General features: G+C 38.8%; 1 protein-coding gene across 15 annotated transcripts in view; it reads left to right on the top strand.

Annotated features, from left to right (window-relative positions):
• TASOR2 (transcription activation suppressor family member 2) overlaps positions 1 to 15,657 on the top strand; it is a 69,695-nt gene that overhangs the window by 1,355 nt on the left and 52,683 nt on the right. For 9 of the 15 annotated variants that reach the window (XM_069547868.1, XM_069547882.1, XM_069547869.1 and 6 more), the window contains exon 2: positions 5,290 to 5,463. The exons of the other annotated variants lie outside the window; for them this stretch is intronic. In XM_069547868.1, the coding sequence (XP_069403969.1) occupies positions 5,441 to 5,463 (23 nt within the window). In that variant the 5' untranslated portion in view covers positions 5,290 to 5,440. The remainder of the gene's footprint in view (positions 1 to 5,289; positions 5,464 to 15,657) is intronic. 15 annotated transcript variants of the gene reach the window in all.

The following is a 15,657-nucleotide window of genomic DNA, read 5'->3' as shown; positions in this document are numbered from 1 at the left end:
AGGCAAGAATCCTGGAGTGGGTTGTGGGGAAGATCCTTCGAAAAGCCTCGTTTCACTTAATTCACCACTTGTCTATTTGAAATCTAAAAATTTAAATGCACCTCTCTTACCCTTTTTGTCCCTCAAAGGGAGAACGGTTAAGGTTTTTCAGAATATATTCTAGATTTAAGGGTTGCTCTAGCATATGGTGTTAGTTGCAGTAACGTTGGTGATCCAAAGGCCCATAGTGTTCCCCTTCAGAAGCTTTAGAAAGGGATAGGGGTGTAGATATGATATATAATATTATGGGCTTTTAGATTGGTAGTAAGCCTACTCAGGAGGTTCATAACAAAGCTGCTATTCCTTAACAGTATAAGAGTACTTTTTTGTTGAAAAAGATGCTTTCTATAATAGAACCAGATAGCTCTATAAATATGTTCTGCTAAGTCGCTTCAGTCGTGTCCGACTCTGTGCGACCCCATAGACGGCAGCCCGCCAGGCTCCCCCGTCCCTGGGATTCTCCAGGCTAGAACACTGGAGTGGGTTGCCATTTCCTTCCAATGCATGAGAGTGAAAAGTGAAAGTGAAGTCGCTCAGTCGTGTCCGACTCTTAGCGACCCCATGGACTGCCGCACACCAGGCTCCTCCGTCCGTGGGATTTTCCAGGCAAGAGTACTGGAGTGGGCTGCCATTTCCTTCTCCAGTGCATGAAAGTGAAAAGTGAAAGTGAAGTTGCTCAGTCGTGCCCGACTCTTAGCGACCCCATGGACTGCAGCCCACCAGGCTCCTCCATCCATGGGATTTTCCAGGCAAGAGTACTGGAGTGGGGCGCCATTGCCTTCTCCGGTAAATACGTTCAGTACATCAGTAAATAAATAACCCAGTTTGGAGAAAGCTGTGTTTGTTCACAACTGTTTTGAGGAAGATAAAGACCAGTATTTGAAATTTTGTGTTTTCTTTTAAAAAGAGCTATATCAGGGGCATCTCTTGTAACCCAGAAATAGTTGCTTAAATGATTTAAAATCTACAAAGTGTCTAAAAGTTTGGGTGAGATGTAGGGTTTGTTAAATAAATGCTATGTGGTATATCTATTTAGTATCATTCGATCGATATGGTATCTATTTATCCAATAAGTCTTTCATTCTTCTATTGATGCACATTTATTTTCAAGTTTTCCCTATAACTTAAATGCTGCAGTTATAAGCACTGCTTCATGTGCTCATCAAAGTATTTTTATGAATCATAGAATTGATTCCGTCTGAGGATGATAGATCATAATGCTATTAAATTACCCTCAAATGATTGTATCCTTTTATATTCACTTTCTCAAAAGGTGTGTTTTATCTCCCCACTAGCCAGATGGTAATATTTTACTAACTTTCTAATACTTGAAAATAACATCTCATTTAAGTGTTTATCTTTCCTGGGTAATAAGAATATTAAGCATTTTTGAGCAACAAACATCCTTTGCTGTTTTAAGTTCTGACTTTCTTATTTGACCCATTTATTTGTTACTGCAGTGTTTTAATTACTGTAGCTTTAAGGTATATTTTGGTACTTCCTTTTGAAGAAAAGCTTTGGGCTCTTCTTTTGCATTTTTCTTCCAGATGAAATTTAGAACCATATTTTCAAGTTCTGTAGAAAATTTGGTTGCGATATAGTTTGTGATTGCATTGAATTTGTAGATCAATTTGAGAAGAGACATTCTTTTGGGTTTTTCCTTCTAGGATAATAGGTATGTCTCCTCGTTTCTTCTATTAAATTTTTTTGTAATGAAATATGCCATTTATATGTACTGTTAAAAAGAAAAGTGTATCTGTATACTCTGCTTGATAGAACATCACAAGTACTTGGAAGCTTTTGATGTATGCCTTTCCCCAGAAACAGGATTCTCTGCCCCCATGACCATCGTCATCCTGAATTTGGTGTTAATTATTCCCTTGCTTTTCTTTACAGTTTTAGCAACTGTGTATGTATTTTTTCCCAACATATTGTTTACTTTCACATGTTTTTGAACTTTAAGTAGAATCATATTGCATATTCTGTGAATTACTTTTGTTAAGCATTATGTTTCTGAGATTCATCCCTGTTGAAGTGTATACCTGTAGTTCAGTTCAGAAACTTTAGAACTCCTTTACAAGTATTGAAAGTATTGAATACCTCTCAAAGATCTTTTGCTTATGTGGATTAAGTCATATTAGATATTAAAACCAATTTTAAATATAGACATTGTTGCATTTGCTTATGCCTATAAACATATGGTATAGATAGCTCTAAAAAATAGTAATAATAATAGTAAATCTTAGACAACATTTTTAATGAAAAGTAATTTTTCCAAAATAAGTTAGTGGCAAGAGTGGCATTGTTTTACAGTTTTCCCAAATATCTTTCATGACCAGAATCTCATGTTTGCTTCTACATTCAGTCTCTTGCAATATATTGTTTTGGTTGAAGTAGATGCAGAAAATCTGGCCTCACCGAACTACATATTGAGAAGAAGGAGAAATATGTTGATAATCTTTTAAATACTTATATTATTCTTTCAGTTCAGTTCAGTTGCTCAGTCGTGTCCGACTCTTTGCAACCCCATGAACTACAGCACGCAAGGCCTCCCTGTCCATCACCAACTCCCGGAGTTTACCCAAACTCATGTCTACTGAGTCAGTGATGCCATCCAACCATCTCATATTCTTTAATACTCATCAAATCCTAACAGTTTCTGAAAGGTTAGCCACAGTGTAGAATTTAAAATCAAATAACTTCTCAAACTCTGTGACATTAAAACCTGTTAGTCTAGCTTGCATTTTAAAGGGATATTTTATCCATGCATTGGTCGTGTGAAAGATATTAGTTCACTGAATTATGTAGATTTCCCAAATGATGATACATTTCAATATAGAATATCAAAAAATCACCTACATTATCATCACCACTTTGGGAATCACTCCTGTGATTCATTGACTTTTGTTGAAGTATAATAATCTATTATAATAATATATGTTTATCCATTTTATTTTTTATGAACATACTGGTTAGTTCCACCACTGGGCTACAATAATTAGTGGTGCCATAAACATTCTTGGTCATTTTTTCAAGTCCATATACACAGTAGTATCATTTTGGCATATTAGTAGTGGCATATTAGTAGTGGCATATTAGTAGTGGAATTGCTAGATCAGTTGGGAGGATATGTACAAGTTCAATTTCATTAGATAGGCTTTTCCCAAATGATGACTCTGATTTATACTCCACCATGAATGAAACCCCCCTTTGCTCTCCAGGCTCTCTGATGTGGCGTTGTCCAACATTTTAAAATTTTGCTGGTCTGGTGGAAGATAAATGATTTATTACTATAGTTTTCAACTGCATTTCTCTGATTACTTCCGACATTGGATATATCTGTTCCCAATTCCCTGCCTCCCTCTCTGTTAATTCATCTTGCCTGTAGCTTTTCAGTTATATTAGCCTTTTCTGGAATCCTTTTATGGCTTTGCGATTATTGCTATCATATATTTTTTGTTTATTTTCCATTTTTTCATTTATTAAACTATTTTGAGGTAACTGTAGATTTGAAACACATGTATTTCAGATGTGTTTCTTTTAAAGAGCATCTGTTGGAATTTTAATGCAATTTAAAAACATTTTTAGCTGAGATACAGTCTATATTTGCTTAGTTGCCCTTTGTTCTAGTTGTCCTGTTTTATATTTCTTTTTTCTGTTTTTTTTATTTTTTTTTCCTTTTATTTATTTATTTATTTATTTTTTTAAATTTTAAAATCTTTAATTCTTACATGCATTTTCAAACATGAACCCCCCTCCCACCTCCCTCCCCATAACATCTTTCTGGGTCATCCCCATGCACCAGCCCCAAGCATGCTGCATCCTGCGTCAGACATAGACTGGCGATTCAATTCACATGATAGTATACATGTTAGAATGTCATTCTCCCAAATCATCCCACCCTCTCCCTCTCCCTCTGAGTCCAAAAGTCCGTTATACACATCTGTGTCTCTTTCCCTGTCTTGCATACAGGGTCGTCATTGCCATCTTCCTAAATTCCATATATATGTGTTAGTATACTGTATTGGTGTTTTTCTTTCTGGCTTACTTCACTCTGTATAATCGGCTCCAGTTTCATCCATCTCAACAGAACTGATTCAAATGAATTCTTTTTAACGGCTGAGTAATACTCCATTGTGTATATGTACCACAGCTTTCTTATCCATTCATCTGCTGATGGACATCTAGGTTATTTCCATGTCCTGGCTATTATAAACAGTTTGTTTTTTTAATAATTATTTAATATCTTTTACCATTTCAATTATTTAATATCTTTTACCACTTGATTTTTCCGATATACTAATTTGGAAGTTTTATACTTTTTTATTGTTGTTCTAGAAATATGCATCCTTGACTTTTCAAAATCTAAAAGTGACCAATATTTTTACCTTCCTCTTAGATAATACAAGAATCTTAGACGTTTAACTTAATTCAACCCCTCATGACTTACATGTTTTTATCATGTATTTTGATTTTTAAAAAAATATTACCAGGGACTTCCCTGGAAGTCCATTGGTTAAGACTTCATGCACCCGATATAGGATGCATGGGTTGAATCCCTGCTTAGGGAACTAAGATCCCATATGCCATGCAGTATAGCCAAAAAATAAATAAATAAAAAATATTCTCACCAGACAGAAGAGGACCCATTTAGAATTATTGTTGTGTTTTGCAGGCAGTGTATTTTTGCTACTTTCTCTATTATTCATTGATTATTTTATCTTTTAGACCATCCATCTAGGGCCTTTTCCTTCTGCTTAAACTATATGCTTTAGAATAACTTACTAAAAGTCTGTTGATGATAACCTTTTTCAGTTTGTGTTTACCTGAAAATATCTTTATTTTGCCATCACTTAAGATGTCTTTGCTGAATATAGCAGTTTAGGTTGGCAGTTGTTTTCTTTTAGCACTTTAAAGATCTCATTTCTCTGTCTTTTGGTTTCATTTATTGCTATTGAAAAGTCAGCTGTCAGTCCCTTAGTTGCTTTTCTCGGACTACTTTGACATTTTTCTCTTTGTTTTTAGCTTTCTGCTGCTTCATTGTATTTTTATCTTGGGACTTACTTGCCTTTCTTAAGTTTGTATTGGAGGTGTTTTGAAATATGTTTATTGGCTTTATAATTTCTAGACTGTGGATTTCCATTTTTATATTCTATTGATATATTTATCTAATGTATAAATAAATGTTTTATAACTTTCATAGTAATTTTCTCCTGGCCTTTTACTTCTTTTTCCCTTTGTTTTCCACAGTTTCCCCAACAGACTGCATTGCCACTGGTGGATTTTTGTTAATCTGAATAGTGAAAAGTGAACTTGACAATAAAACTCGGAAACTGGTCTTTGGAGAGGAGTAGGACTGCAACTACTCTTTCCGTTTTTTCATCATAATTGGTTTATTCAGATGTTTCTTCCATTTAGACCAATGTTAGTAAATTATATTTTCATGATTTTCAAATTTAGTAGTGTAAATAGCATGTGATAATTCATAATTTTAGACATTTCCCCTGTGTTTGTGGTTAGCCTCCTTTTGTTGATTTTTTTTTTTCTTTTCATTGATTATGTTTGCTGAAGGTTGTCCCAAAAAAATCAGCTTTGGGGTTTTATTGATTAACTCAGTTGGCCTTTTGTTTCTGAATTTGGTTTCTCTTTTTTTATTTACAAATTTTATAAGAAGTGTCTGGTGCATGCTTTCTGTTTTCTCTTAATGAGATTCTTTAATGAGATTTTTAACACTTAATTGAGTAACTAAATCCCTAGGTAATATTCTGTGTTGAAGACTCTGCCTTCTCTCCCCTCTGACCCTGTTTAGAACCTTTGGGTATACCTGTTCCCTAATTAAGAGAAAGAATATTCACGACCCCAACTCCTGAGACCTGTTTTGACCAGTTAAAGCACCTGCTCAACTCTATGGTTATCCCCTACTTCTCTGTGAGCCATCCTTAGTGAATAGTCCTGTTCTTTGCCCAGGGCATTTTTATGTGATTTATCTAGGGGCGGTAGCAATTAAGGAAGGGGGGGGCATAAATTAGGCATCACTTTCCCTTTTGTTAGATGTAATAATCAAAATAATCCACAGTGGGTCTTAAAATGTCATTGACCCTGAAAGAAATTTATTCTTAGGATTTTCTTGTCAGGACAAAACTGCTTAACAGTATCCTTGTAGTAAATACAGTAATGAGTTTAATGCAGTCATTTCATTGCAGATTGATAGCTTAATACTAAAGCACAAATTTAGCCTAATTTGATGAACCAGAACAAAGATAGGTTTCCTTTATACAGATGTCTGAAAATGGCACCATATAAATTTTGAAGTGATTCCAGTAAAGTGCATAATCTTGACTATGGAAAAGTGTTCTCCAAAGAATCTGTTGACTTTACATAGCATAGCAAGGAAGGGAACAAAATTTGAAAACTATAAGATTATAAGTATCTGTGTGATATACAGAAATGTTTTTTATTGTAGGATTCAATTTTGAAAATGTAAAACTAATCTTCAAAAATTGAATATTAAGTCTAAAAGTAAGTCACAGTTAAATGACAATATCATATTGCCAAGCCATAACTCATTTTTTGCAATGGGAGTAATTTAAGTTTTTTTTTACAAAGAAGGCACTTGTACTGTCATTGCATATACTAAATGCCCAAAGTTATTTTGCTATTTTACATAGTAATTAATCTACATAATTCTTTATGAATTTAAGTAACTTGCTTTGTGAGCTAAGGTTTTCCTGTATGCTTTCTATTTGTACAGTACCATAGCAGCAATGATTCTCTAGGAGCTCCTGGTTAGTTTTCCTCTAGCAAATGCAGATATGGTCCGGGAAATACATATGGTTGTGTTAGATTACTTGGTTAAAACATGAGCCAAAAGTAAAAGATGTCCTTAGACCAGGCCAGACACTTGACACACACGTACACCAATTTTACTTTTAGTTGATGTTGTTAGGGCTGCTGTGGCTTAGTGGGAGGGACAAGCACCCCCAATCCTGACCCTGAGTGCTGGAATCAGCATCTGCTGGGCATATATGGAATATCCATAAACCATATCCAGTAGACCGTTTATTTTTATCGACTATGCAACAATGCCCAGTGAAACCATAATCAGGGAGTTTACGTAGGCAGTAACTGGAAAGCTTTATAGCAGCGAGGAGTTAAAATAACTTTGGGGTCACTGTAGTGAAAAGATGTGGATTTCGGGTTAGGTCTGCGATCTGCAGTCCTGAATAGTTACTGAATAACCTGTGGGCGAGACACCTTCGAGGAAGTTGAAGCTTGGAGCGACCATTGTAAAATGACAGTAAAACTGTCCATCTAGGAGTCCTGGGAGACGTCAGACAGAGGCCCGAGGGAGCCCCGCTTGCTTGTCCGCACTCGGCCCCGACCGCAACTCCCACCCGCTTCGCAGTGGCCTGTGCGGGTGTGGGTTGGCGGTTCCGCCCTGCGCGGTTGACTTTTAAAGGCGCGGAGCTGTGTGCGCCGCCCACCACGCTGGCTTTCGCTGGCGGGAGCAGGCAGGCGGGGCCGGCGGGGGGAAGGGAAGCCCCCTCCCCCACGCATCATGAGGTGAGGAGGAGGGGTCGACGCCCACCTGGCGGGTAAACTGCCTGCCTGCCGTGCCTAGCAGACTGGCAGAAGGGTCACTCTAGGTGTCCCACCCTCAGGGGGCTTTAGGGAGTGAAGCTTTGGTGGTGCCGCCGGGATGCTAGGGCTCAGGGGCTGAGTCTATTCAACTCCTTGCCACCGCCGTGGACTGTAGCCCGCCAGGTTCGTGTGTCCATGGGATTCTCCAGGCAAGAATACTGGAGTGGATTGCCATCTCCCTCCTCCAGGGTATCTTCCCTACTCAGGGATCGAATCCGTGTGTCCTGCGTTGGCAGGCACGTGGATTCCTTACCACTGAGCCATCTGGGAAGTCAGGTTTACGGAGCATCTTAGGGGAGACCCTTGCCAAGCTGCTATAGAAGATGGCAGCACTCCTCACATCTCATGTGTGTCTGTGTCTGTGTGTGTGTGTTGCCAAGCTGCTATAGAAGATAGCAGCACTCCTCACATCTCGTGTGTGTGTGTGTGTGTGTGTGTGTGTAGACATGTAGTATTTTAGGATGTCCTTTGAACTGTGTCCTTTAAAGCAGTGATTCCAAATAATAGCAAGAATACGTTGGTTTTTATTCTTTATCTGCGTGATTATCTTGACGTTAGGAAACATTTAAACTTTTGTGCATGGCAGACGTGTTTATATATTTTAAGATTGTTATGAAAATCATGTTTCTCATTTATGGTATCTTCTGTTTTAAATACAGGAGCTTTGTCTTATGGGTCTCTTACTGTTTGGGCTTATGGGAAATGCTATTTCCATTTGTTTGCTTTGTCTTCATTTTTTAAAACTAATTTGCTACTACTTAGGGCAATGGGAGATCTTTTTTTTTCCAAAATGAAAATAGCTTTATTTCCCCAGATTATATTTATGCTTACATAAAATTTCAGGTAATACATAAAGCTGTAAAAAAAAAAAAAGAAAAGAAACAAAAATTAGCTGTATTTGATGCACTCAAAGGTGACTTGGTAGAGTTTTGGATACCATGGTCCAGGAGCTCTCCTGGGTACTGGGGGGCTTTGTGAGCAAGACAGTATCTACTTGTGTGCACCTTACATTCTGGTGGGGAAGAGGGACACACACCTCAAAAGTAAATTGACAAGATAGTTGAAGTAGTGAGTGCTTCAAAGAAAATGCCTACTTTAGTTGGGGGTAATCAGAGGTTCATCTGAGGAAATAACTTCTAGATTTCAGTAAAAGAAGAGAGGGAGCTAAGTCACGGGCATAACAGAAGACCCAGCATTCCAGTCAGAAATATCAGCAATTGCAAAGGCCTGAGAAGAGCAAAGAGCTTGAATGGAAAGACCAGGGTAGCTGGACCTTAGTAGGAAGGTGGATCAGGTAAGGTGGAGGGAGTAAGCAGGGGCTGAATTTCATAGGGCTACCGAGCAGTGTGTGCAGTGGGGTCTCAGGGCTTAAGTAGGGAAATGAAGTGATCTGGAATACTGATTGATTTACTGGTTATGTGAATGTTTACTGAAACCTAACTGTACCAGGCACTGTTCTGGGCACTGGGGTACAGCATGGAAAAAGATACTCTGTATTCATGAAACTATTATAATAATCTAGTGGTGGGAACATAATCAAATAAACAAGAAAAAGATCAGATATTGGTAAGTGTTATACAGATGATAACTACCATTTAAATCATAGTATATGTTCTTAAGGCCTTATATATGTGTGTGTGTGTGTGTGACACACATATATATTAGTACTTCTTTGTAATCAGCTTTTCTTTCCTCTAGACAGTTTATGGTAGGACTTTTTCTCTGTTACATTAAATGAATAGATTTATTTGGGAGTGTCAGGGTTTTTTTTTAGGCTAAGTATGGCCAAATTAATACTACATAAATGAAAAAAATACTGGGCATCAACAAAAACTTGTGTAAGTCATCTATTTGGAAAGAAGTATCACTTCATGGGAAATAGATGGGGAAACAGTGGAACGTGTCAGACTTTATTTTTTGGGGCTCCAGAATCACTGCAATTGCAGCCATGAAATTAAAAGACGCTTACTCCTTGGAAGGAAAGTTATGACCAACCTAGATAGCATATTCAAAAGCAGAGACATTACTTTGCCAACAAAGGTCCGTCTGTCTAGTCAAGGCTATGGTTTTTCCTGTGGTCATGTATGGATGTGAGAGTTGGGCTGTGAAGAAAGCTGAGCGCTGAAGAATTGATGCTTTTGAACTGTGGTGTTGGAGAAAACTCTTGAGAGTCCCTTGGACTGCAAGATCCAACCAGTCCATCCTAAAGGAGATCGGTCCTGGGTGTTCTTTGGAAGGAATGATGCTAAAGCTGAAGCTCCAGTACTTTGGCCACCTCATGCAAAGAGTTGACTCATTGGAAAAGACTGATGTCGGGAGGGATTGGGGCAGGAAGAGAAGGGGACGACAGTGGATGAGATAGCTGGATGGCATGACCGACTCGATGGATATGAGTCTGAGTGAACTCCAGGAGTTGGTGATGGACAGGGAGGCCTGGTGTGCTGTGATTCATGGGGTCGCAAGGAGTTGGACACGACTGAGCAACTGAACTGAACTGAACTGATGCAGTAACTTCCTTTGGATACATTAACTTATGGCTCTCCACCTTCATTCTATGCTCCAGCAGCCCCTCGTGATAATTTTGACATATTAGTGTGGTTTGTCATACACTTCAAGAATGTACCCTAATTAACCTCTGTTGTCATTCTAGTTCCTCATGGATTCTCTTTGCCAGTACATATATTTTAGGATTTTAGTATTCATAAGAGAAATGCAAGAAAGTAGAGGAAAAGAATAGAATGGGAAAGACAGATCTCTTCAAGAAAATTGGAGATACCAAGGGAACATTGAAGAAGAAAATGGCAACCCACTCCAGTATTCTTGCCTGGAAAATCTCATGGACAGAGGAGCCTGGCAGGCTATGGTCCATGGGATTACAAGAGTAGGACACGACTTAGCAACTAAACCACCACCACCAAGGCAACATTTCATGCAAGGATGGGCACGATAAAGTACAGAGATGGTAAGGACCTAACAGAAGAATCGCAAAAAGCAATTAAAGAAGTAGCAAGAATACACAGGAGAACTATACCAAAAATATCTTAATGACCCAAATAAACATGATGGGGTGGTCACTCACCTAGAGTCAAACATTCTGGAGTGTGAAGTCAAGTGGGTCTTAGGAAGCATCACTATGAACAAAGCTAGTGGAGGTGATGGAATTCCAGCTGAGCTGTTTCAAATCCTTAAAGATGATGCTGTTAAAGTGCTGTACTCAGCATGTCAGCAAATTTGAAAAACTCAGCAGTGGCCACAGGACCAGAAAAGGTCAGTTTTCCTTCCACTCCCAAAGAAGGGCAGTGCCAAAGAATGTTCAAACTCCCGGATGATTGCACTCGTTTCACATGCTAATAAGGTTATGCTCAAAATCCTGAAGCTGGGCTTCAGCAGTCCATGAACTGAGAACTTCCAGATGTATGAGCTGGGTTTAGAAAAGACAGAGAAATCAGGTCAAATTGCCAGCATTCATTGGATCATAGAAAAGCAAGAGAATTCCAAAAAACATCTGCTTCTACTTCATTGACTATGGAAAAGCCTTTGACTGTGTGGATCACAACAAACTGGAAAATTATTGAAGAGATGAGAATACCAAACTACCTTACCTGTCTCCTTAGAAACCTGGATGTGGATCAGAAGGAAACAGTTAGACCCTTACATGGAACAACAGACTGGTTCAAAATTGGGAAAAGAGGATGTCAAGGCTGTATATTGTCACCCTGCTTATTTAATTTATATGCAGGGTGAAAGTGTTAGTTGCTCAGTCGTGTCCAACTCTTTTTAACCCCATGGACTATAGCCCACCAGGTTCTTCTGTCCGTGGAATTCTGGAGGCAGGAATACTGGAGTGGGTTGCCATTTCCTACTCCAAGGGATCTTCCCCAACCCAGGGATTGAACATGGTTCTCCTGCATTGCAGGCAAATTCTTTATCGTCTGAGCCATGAGGAAAGACCTAGTGCTCATGATATGTGGGGTACATCATGCAAAATGCCAGGCTGGATGAATCCCAAGCTGGAATCAAGGTGATACTATACATGGCAGAAAGTGAGGAAGAACTAAAGAGCCTCTGGATGAGAGTGAAGAACCTGGCTTAAAACTCCACATTGAAACTCCACATTGAAAAAACTAAGATCATCCAGTCCCATCACTTCATGGCGAATGGATAGGGAAAAAGTTTGGAACAGTGACAGATTTTATTTTCTTGGGCTCCAGAATCACTGTGGACAGTGACTGCACCCATGAAATTAAAAGATACCTGCTCCTTGAAAGGAAAGCTGTGACAAACCTAGACAGCAGGTTAAAAAGCAGAAACATACATTACTTTGCTGACAAAGATTTATCTAGTCAAAGCTATGATTTTTCCAGTAGTCATGTACGGATGTAAGAGTTGGACCATAAAGAAGGCTGAGTGCTGAAGAATTGATACTTTTGAACTGTGGTACTGGAGAAGACTGTTGAGGGTCCCTTGGACTGCAAGAAGTCAATCCTAAAGGAAATTAACCCTAAATCATCATTGGAAGGACTGATGCTGAAGCTGAAGCTCCAATACTTTGGCCACCTGATGCAAAGTGCCACTCATTGAAAAAGACCCTGATGCTTGGAAGGTGATGAAAGTGAAAGTGATGTCACTCAGTCGTGTCCAACTCTTTGAGACCCCATGGATTGTAGCCTACCATGCTCCTCCGTCCATGGGATTTTCCAGGCAAGAGTATTGGAGTGGGTTTCCATTTTCTTCTCCAGAGGATCTTCCCGACCCAGGGATTGAACCCGGGTCTTCCTCATTGTAGGCATACACTTTAACATCTGAGCTACCAAGGAAGTCCACAATGCTGGGAAAGATTGAAGGCAAAAGGAGAAGAGGGTGGCAGAAGTTGAGATGGTTAGATGGTATCACTGACTCAGTGGACATGAGTTTGAGCAAATCCTGGGAGATAGTGAATCAGGTCAGGGAAGCCATGGGGTTGCACAGAGTTGGACACAACTTAGTGACTGAACAACAACAATTCATAAGAGAGATCTGTAGTTTCCTTTCATATGTTTTTTATTTTTCAGATTTTAGTGTTTGCTTTGCAAAATCAAATTGGGAAGCTGTGCTCCTTTTTCTGAATTTTAGAACAGATTACATAAGTATAATTTTTCCTTTCAGTTATCAAATGCATATTTACTAAACATCTACTGTGTGCCAGGCATTGGGCTGATGCTGGGTAATCAGAAGTAAACAAAACAGACATGATTCCTGTCCTCATAGGGCTTGATTTATTAGGGTAGTAGACATTGGTGAAATAATTATGATTATATAATTATAAACTATGATAAGTACTCTGGGGGAAAAATAGAGTGCTTTAAAAGAATAGCACTGATGATCTACTTTGTTCTTTTTGTATATTTGAGTAAATGGTTATTGAGTTCATATGCACTAAAAATTAATTCTTTTAATATTTGTTGAAGATTTGATACGTAATTAGGTCAGTGGTAAATACTTAAATAAAATGAGGTCTTCATAATTATAAAAATGGAAATAAAAATAATGGTAATAGGAGCTACTATGATAGATGGTATATTGCATATTTTTTATTGAGACATATTAAGTAGACACTTCAGTTACATGACACATCCAATTGTTCACTCCTCTGGAAATCCCACTAAGATTATAGTAAAAGAATAAAGATAAAAATCCACAAAGATCGAGAGAATGAGGAAGGAGAAGATAAATGAAATCAATATTTGGGAAACTAGAAGGAAGTTGTTGTTGTTGAGTCTCTCAGTATTGTCCAACTGTTTTGCGGCCCCATGACCATAACCCACCATTTACCCCTGTCCATTGGATTTCCCAGACAGGAATATTGGAGTGAGTTGCCATTCCCTCCTCCAGGGGATATTCCTGACCCAGGGATGGAACCTGTATCTCCTGCATTGCAGGCAGATTCTTTACCACTGAGCCACTTTCTATGGGGAAGCTCATGGAAAGAAGGTAGTAAAGTACTAAATGATTTAGTAGATTAGACAATGCTGAAGAGAATAAGCTAACAAGAGAAGCAAGCTGATTTCCTTCACAGAATCTGGGAAAGGATCAGGATATAGAGGTACCAAGCTTTTCTCAGGGTAGAAATACCGGTGGAATAGAAATAGAAGTAATTGATCCTCTTCACTCCACATACCCAGATAGCCACCTTCCTTCTACCCTGACAGAAGACTGAAGGTTTATAGTCAGGAGACATGAACTAGGCAGGCTCTAGACAACTGAGGTTGGGGTGAAGATCCTAAATAAAGATAAGGATTAAGTGAAAGTTAACATATGGAATGGTGAAACCAGAGCTGTCTTTTTCTGCGTGGTTCTCAGAACTAGTAGTCAAGCTTTTGTGTGTTATAGTGTGTTAATTGCTCAGTCATGTCAGACTCTTTGTGACCCCATAGACTGTTGCCCACCAGGCTTCTCTGTCCATGGGATTCTCTAGGCAAGAATACTGGAGTGTGTAGCCATTGCCTTCTCCAGGGAATCTTTCCTACCCAGGGATCAAACCCGGGTCTTCTGCATTTCCAGCAGATTCTTTACCATATGAGCCACTTATGCTTCCCCTCAACAGGGTATTAAAGGATTCTTTTCTGGAGAAACTTTTCAACCCACAACAAAATATTTAACAGATAGGACTTTTTGAGTTCACTTGATTAAATCAGCAGCTGCATCACCATCAGATCTCCTGCAGGAATGACGGCTGCTGGTCAGGAAGTGGTGCTCATGCGTTAGACTTTCAGTCAGCTTTAAGTGCCTCACAGTTAAACGTAAACAGACAGCCAAGGATCACCAGTCATTTGTTGGAAGTCTCTAACACAGAAGAGACCAAGCAGGAATAAACAGAAAATAAAAGGAGCTTGGTAGAAATTAGATTTACTGCAGGTAACAGGAGAAACTTTAACACAATGAAACAGTAGTATCTTTAAAGAGAAAAAAGAAGATATAACTTACATGAAAGAGATTCTATTTTTTAAAAGAGGAATTATTCAGAAAACAGGAAGAGATTAGATAATAAAGCTGAAGAACTCTCCTAAAAACAGCCACACCAATTAGAATCTGGAACACGATACAGTGGGTACGTAATGATACAAACAGCCACTGTCATTGAGATGGGATATGTCATGAAATGTTTCAGAGAGGCACTGATACTTGAAATCTGAAGGAAGCCAAAAAAGGGGACGCACTAGTGTATATGTTTTCAAGGCAACAGAAGTAGGAGCAAATGCAGAGGTAGAAGCACGATACACATGAGAAACTGCAAGCAGTTCATTATTTGGGAAATTAATATGTTTTACAAAAAAAAATGTATAGTTATACATACCTTTTTTCAAAAAGGATTTGAGATGGAGTTGTGTCGATTTATTTAAAATTCTTTAGAAAAGTAGCAGTATTGATGGTATCCATTCATTATGTCGAGAGGAGAATTAAGTTGTGAGTCAGGAGACCAGGATTCTAGTGTAGACCTACCACTGACTTGTTCTAAGACCTTAGTGTGATGATGTCAGTGACTGCCTTCCAATAATTATCTCCCCTTTTCTTACATACCCCCAGATCACAATTTTGCCTAGATTTGGGGGGAATTTCATGCTTCAGGAGTAGCATGGGAGGATGAGAATGGTGGGGCTATGTGAATATTACTCTAAGCTCATTACGGTAATTCTACTCTCCTTGGTTCGTGGCTGTTTTAGTAAAAACGTGACTCAGTTCTGACCAGTAAGGTGAGAATGGCCGCCTGCAGAGAGAAGTCTGGGAAAGTTTTCTCACAAAGGACAAAGGAAAAGATACTCTCTCTCTCTGCCTTCATCTTATTCTAGCTCTGAAGATGTGTTTGAGTCCAGTGTAGTGATGCAGCAGAGCAGTTTTCAGTCTTAAGGGTTCCCTCCTTTGCTCCTTCATCCAAGGATTGTTTTTAAAAATATGGTGCCTTTATTGCTACTCCTCTTGTAACTTGCAAGTGTAATCTGG

The sequence above is a fragment of the Ovis canadensis genome, chromosome 13 (assembly GCF_042477335.2).
Source record: "Ovis canadensis isolate MfBH-ARS-UI-01 breed Bighorn chromosome 13, ARS-UI_OviCan_v2, whole genome shotgun sequence".
Classification (NCBI taxonomy): domain Eukaryota; kingdom Metazoa; phylum Chordata; class Mammalia; order Artiodactyla; family Bovidae; genus Ovis; species Ovis canadensis.
Note: the sequence above shows the minus strand (reverse complement) of the source record. Positions and strands in the feature narration are given on the sequence as shown.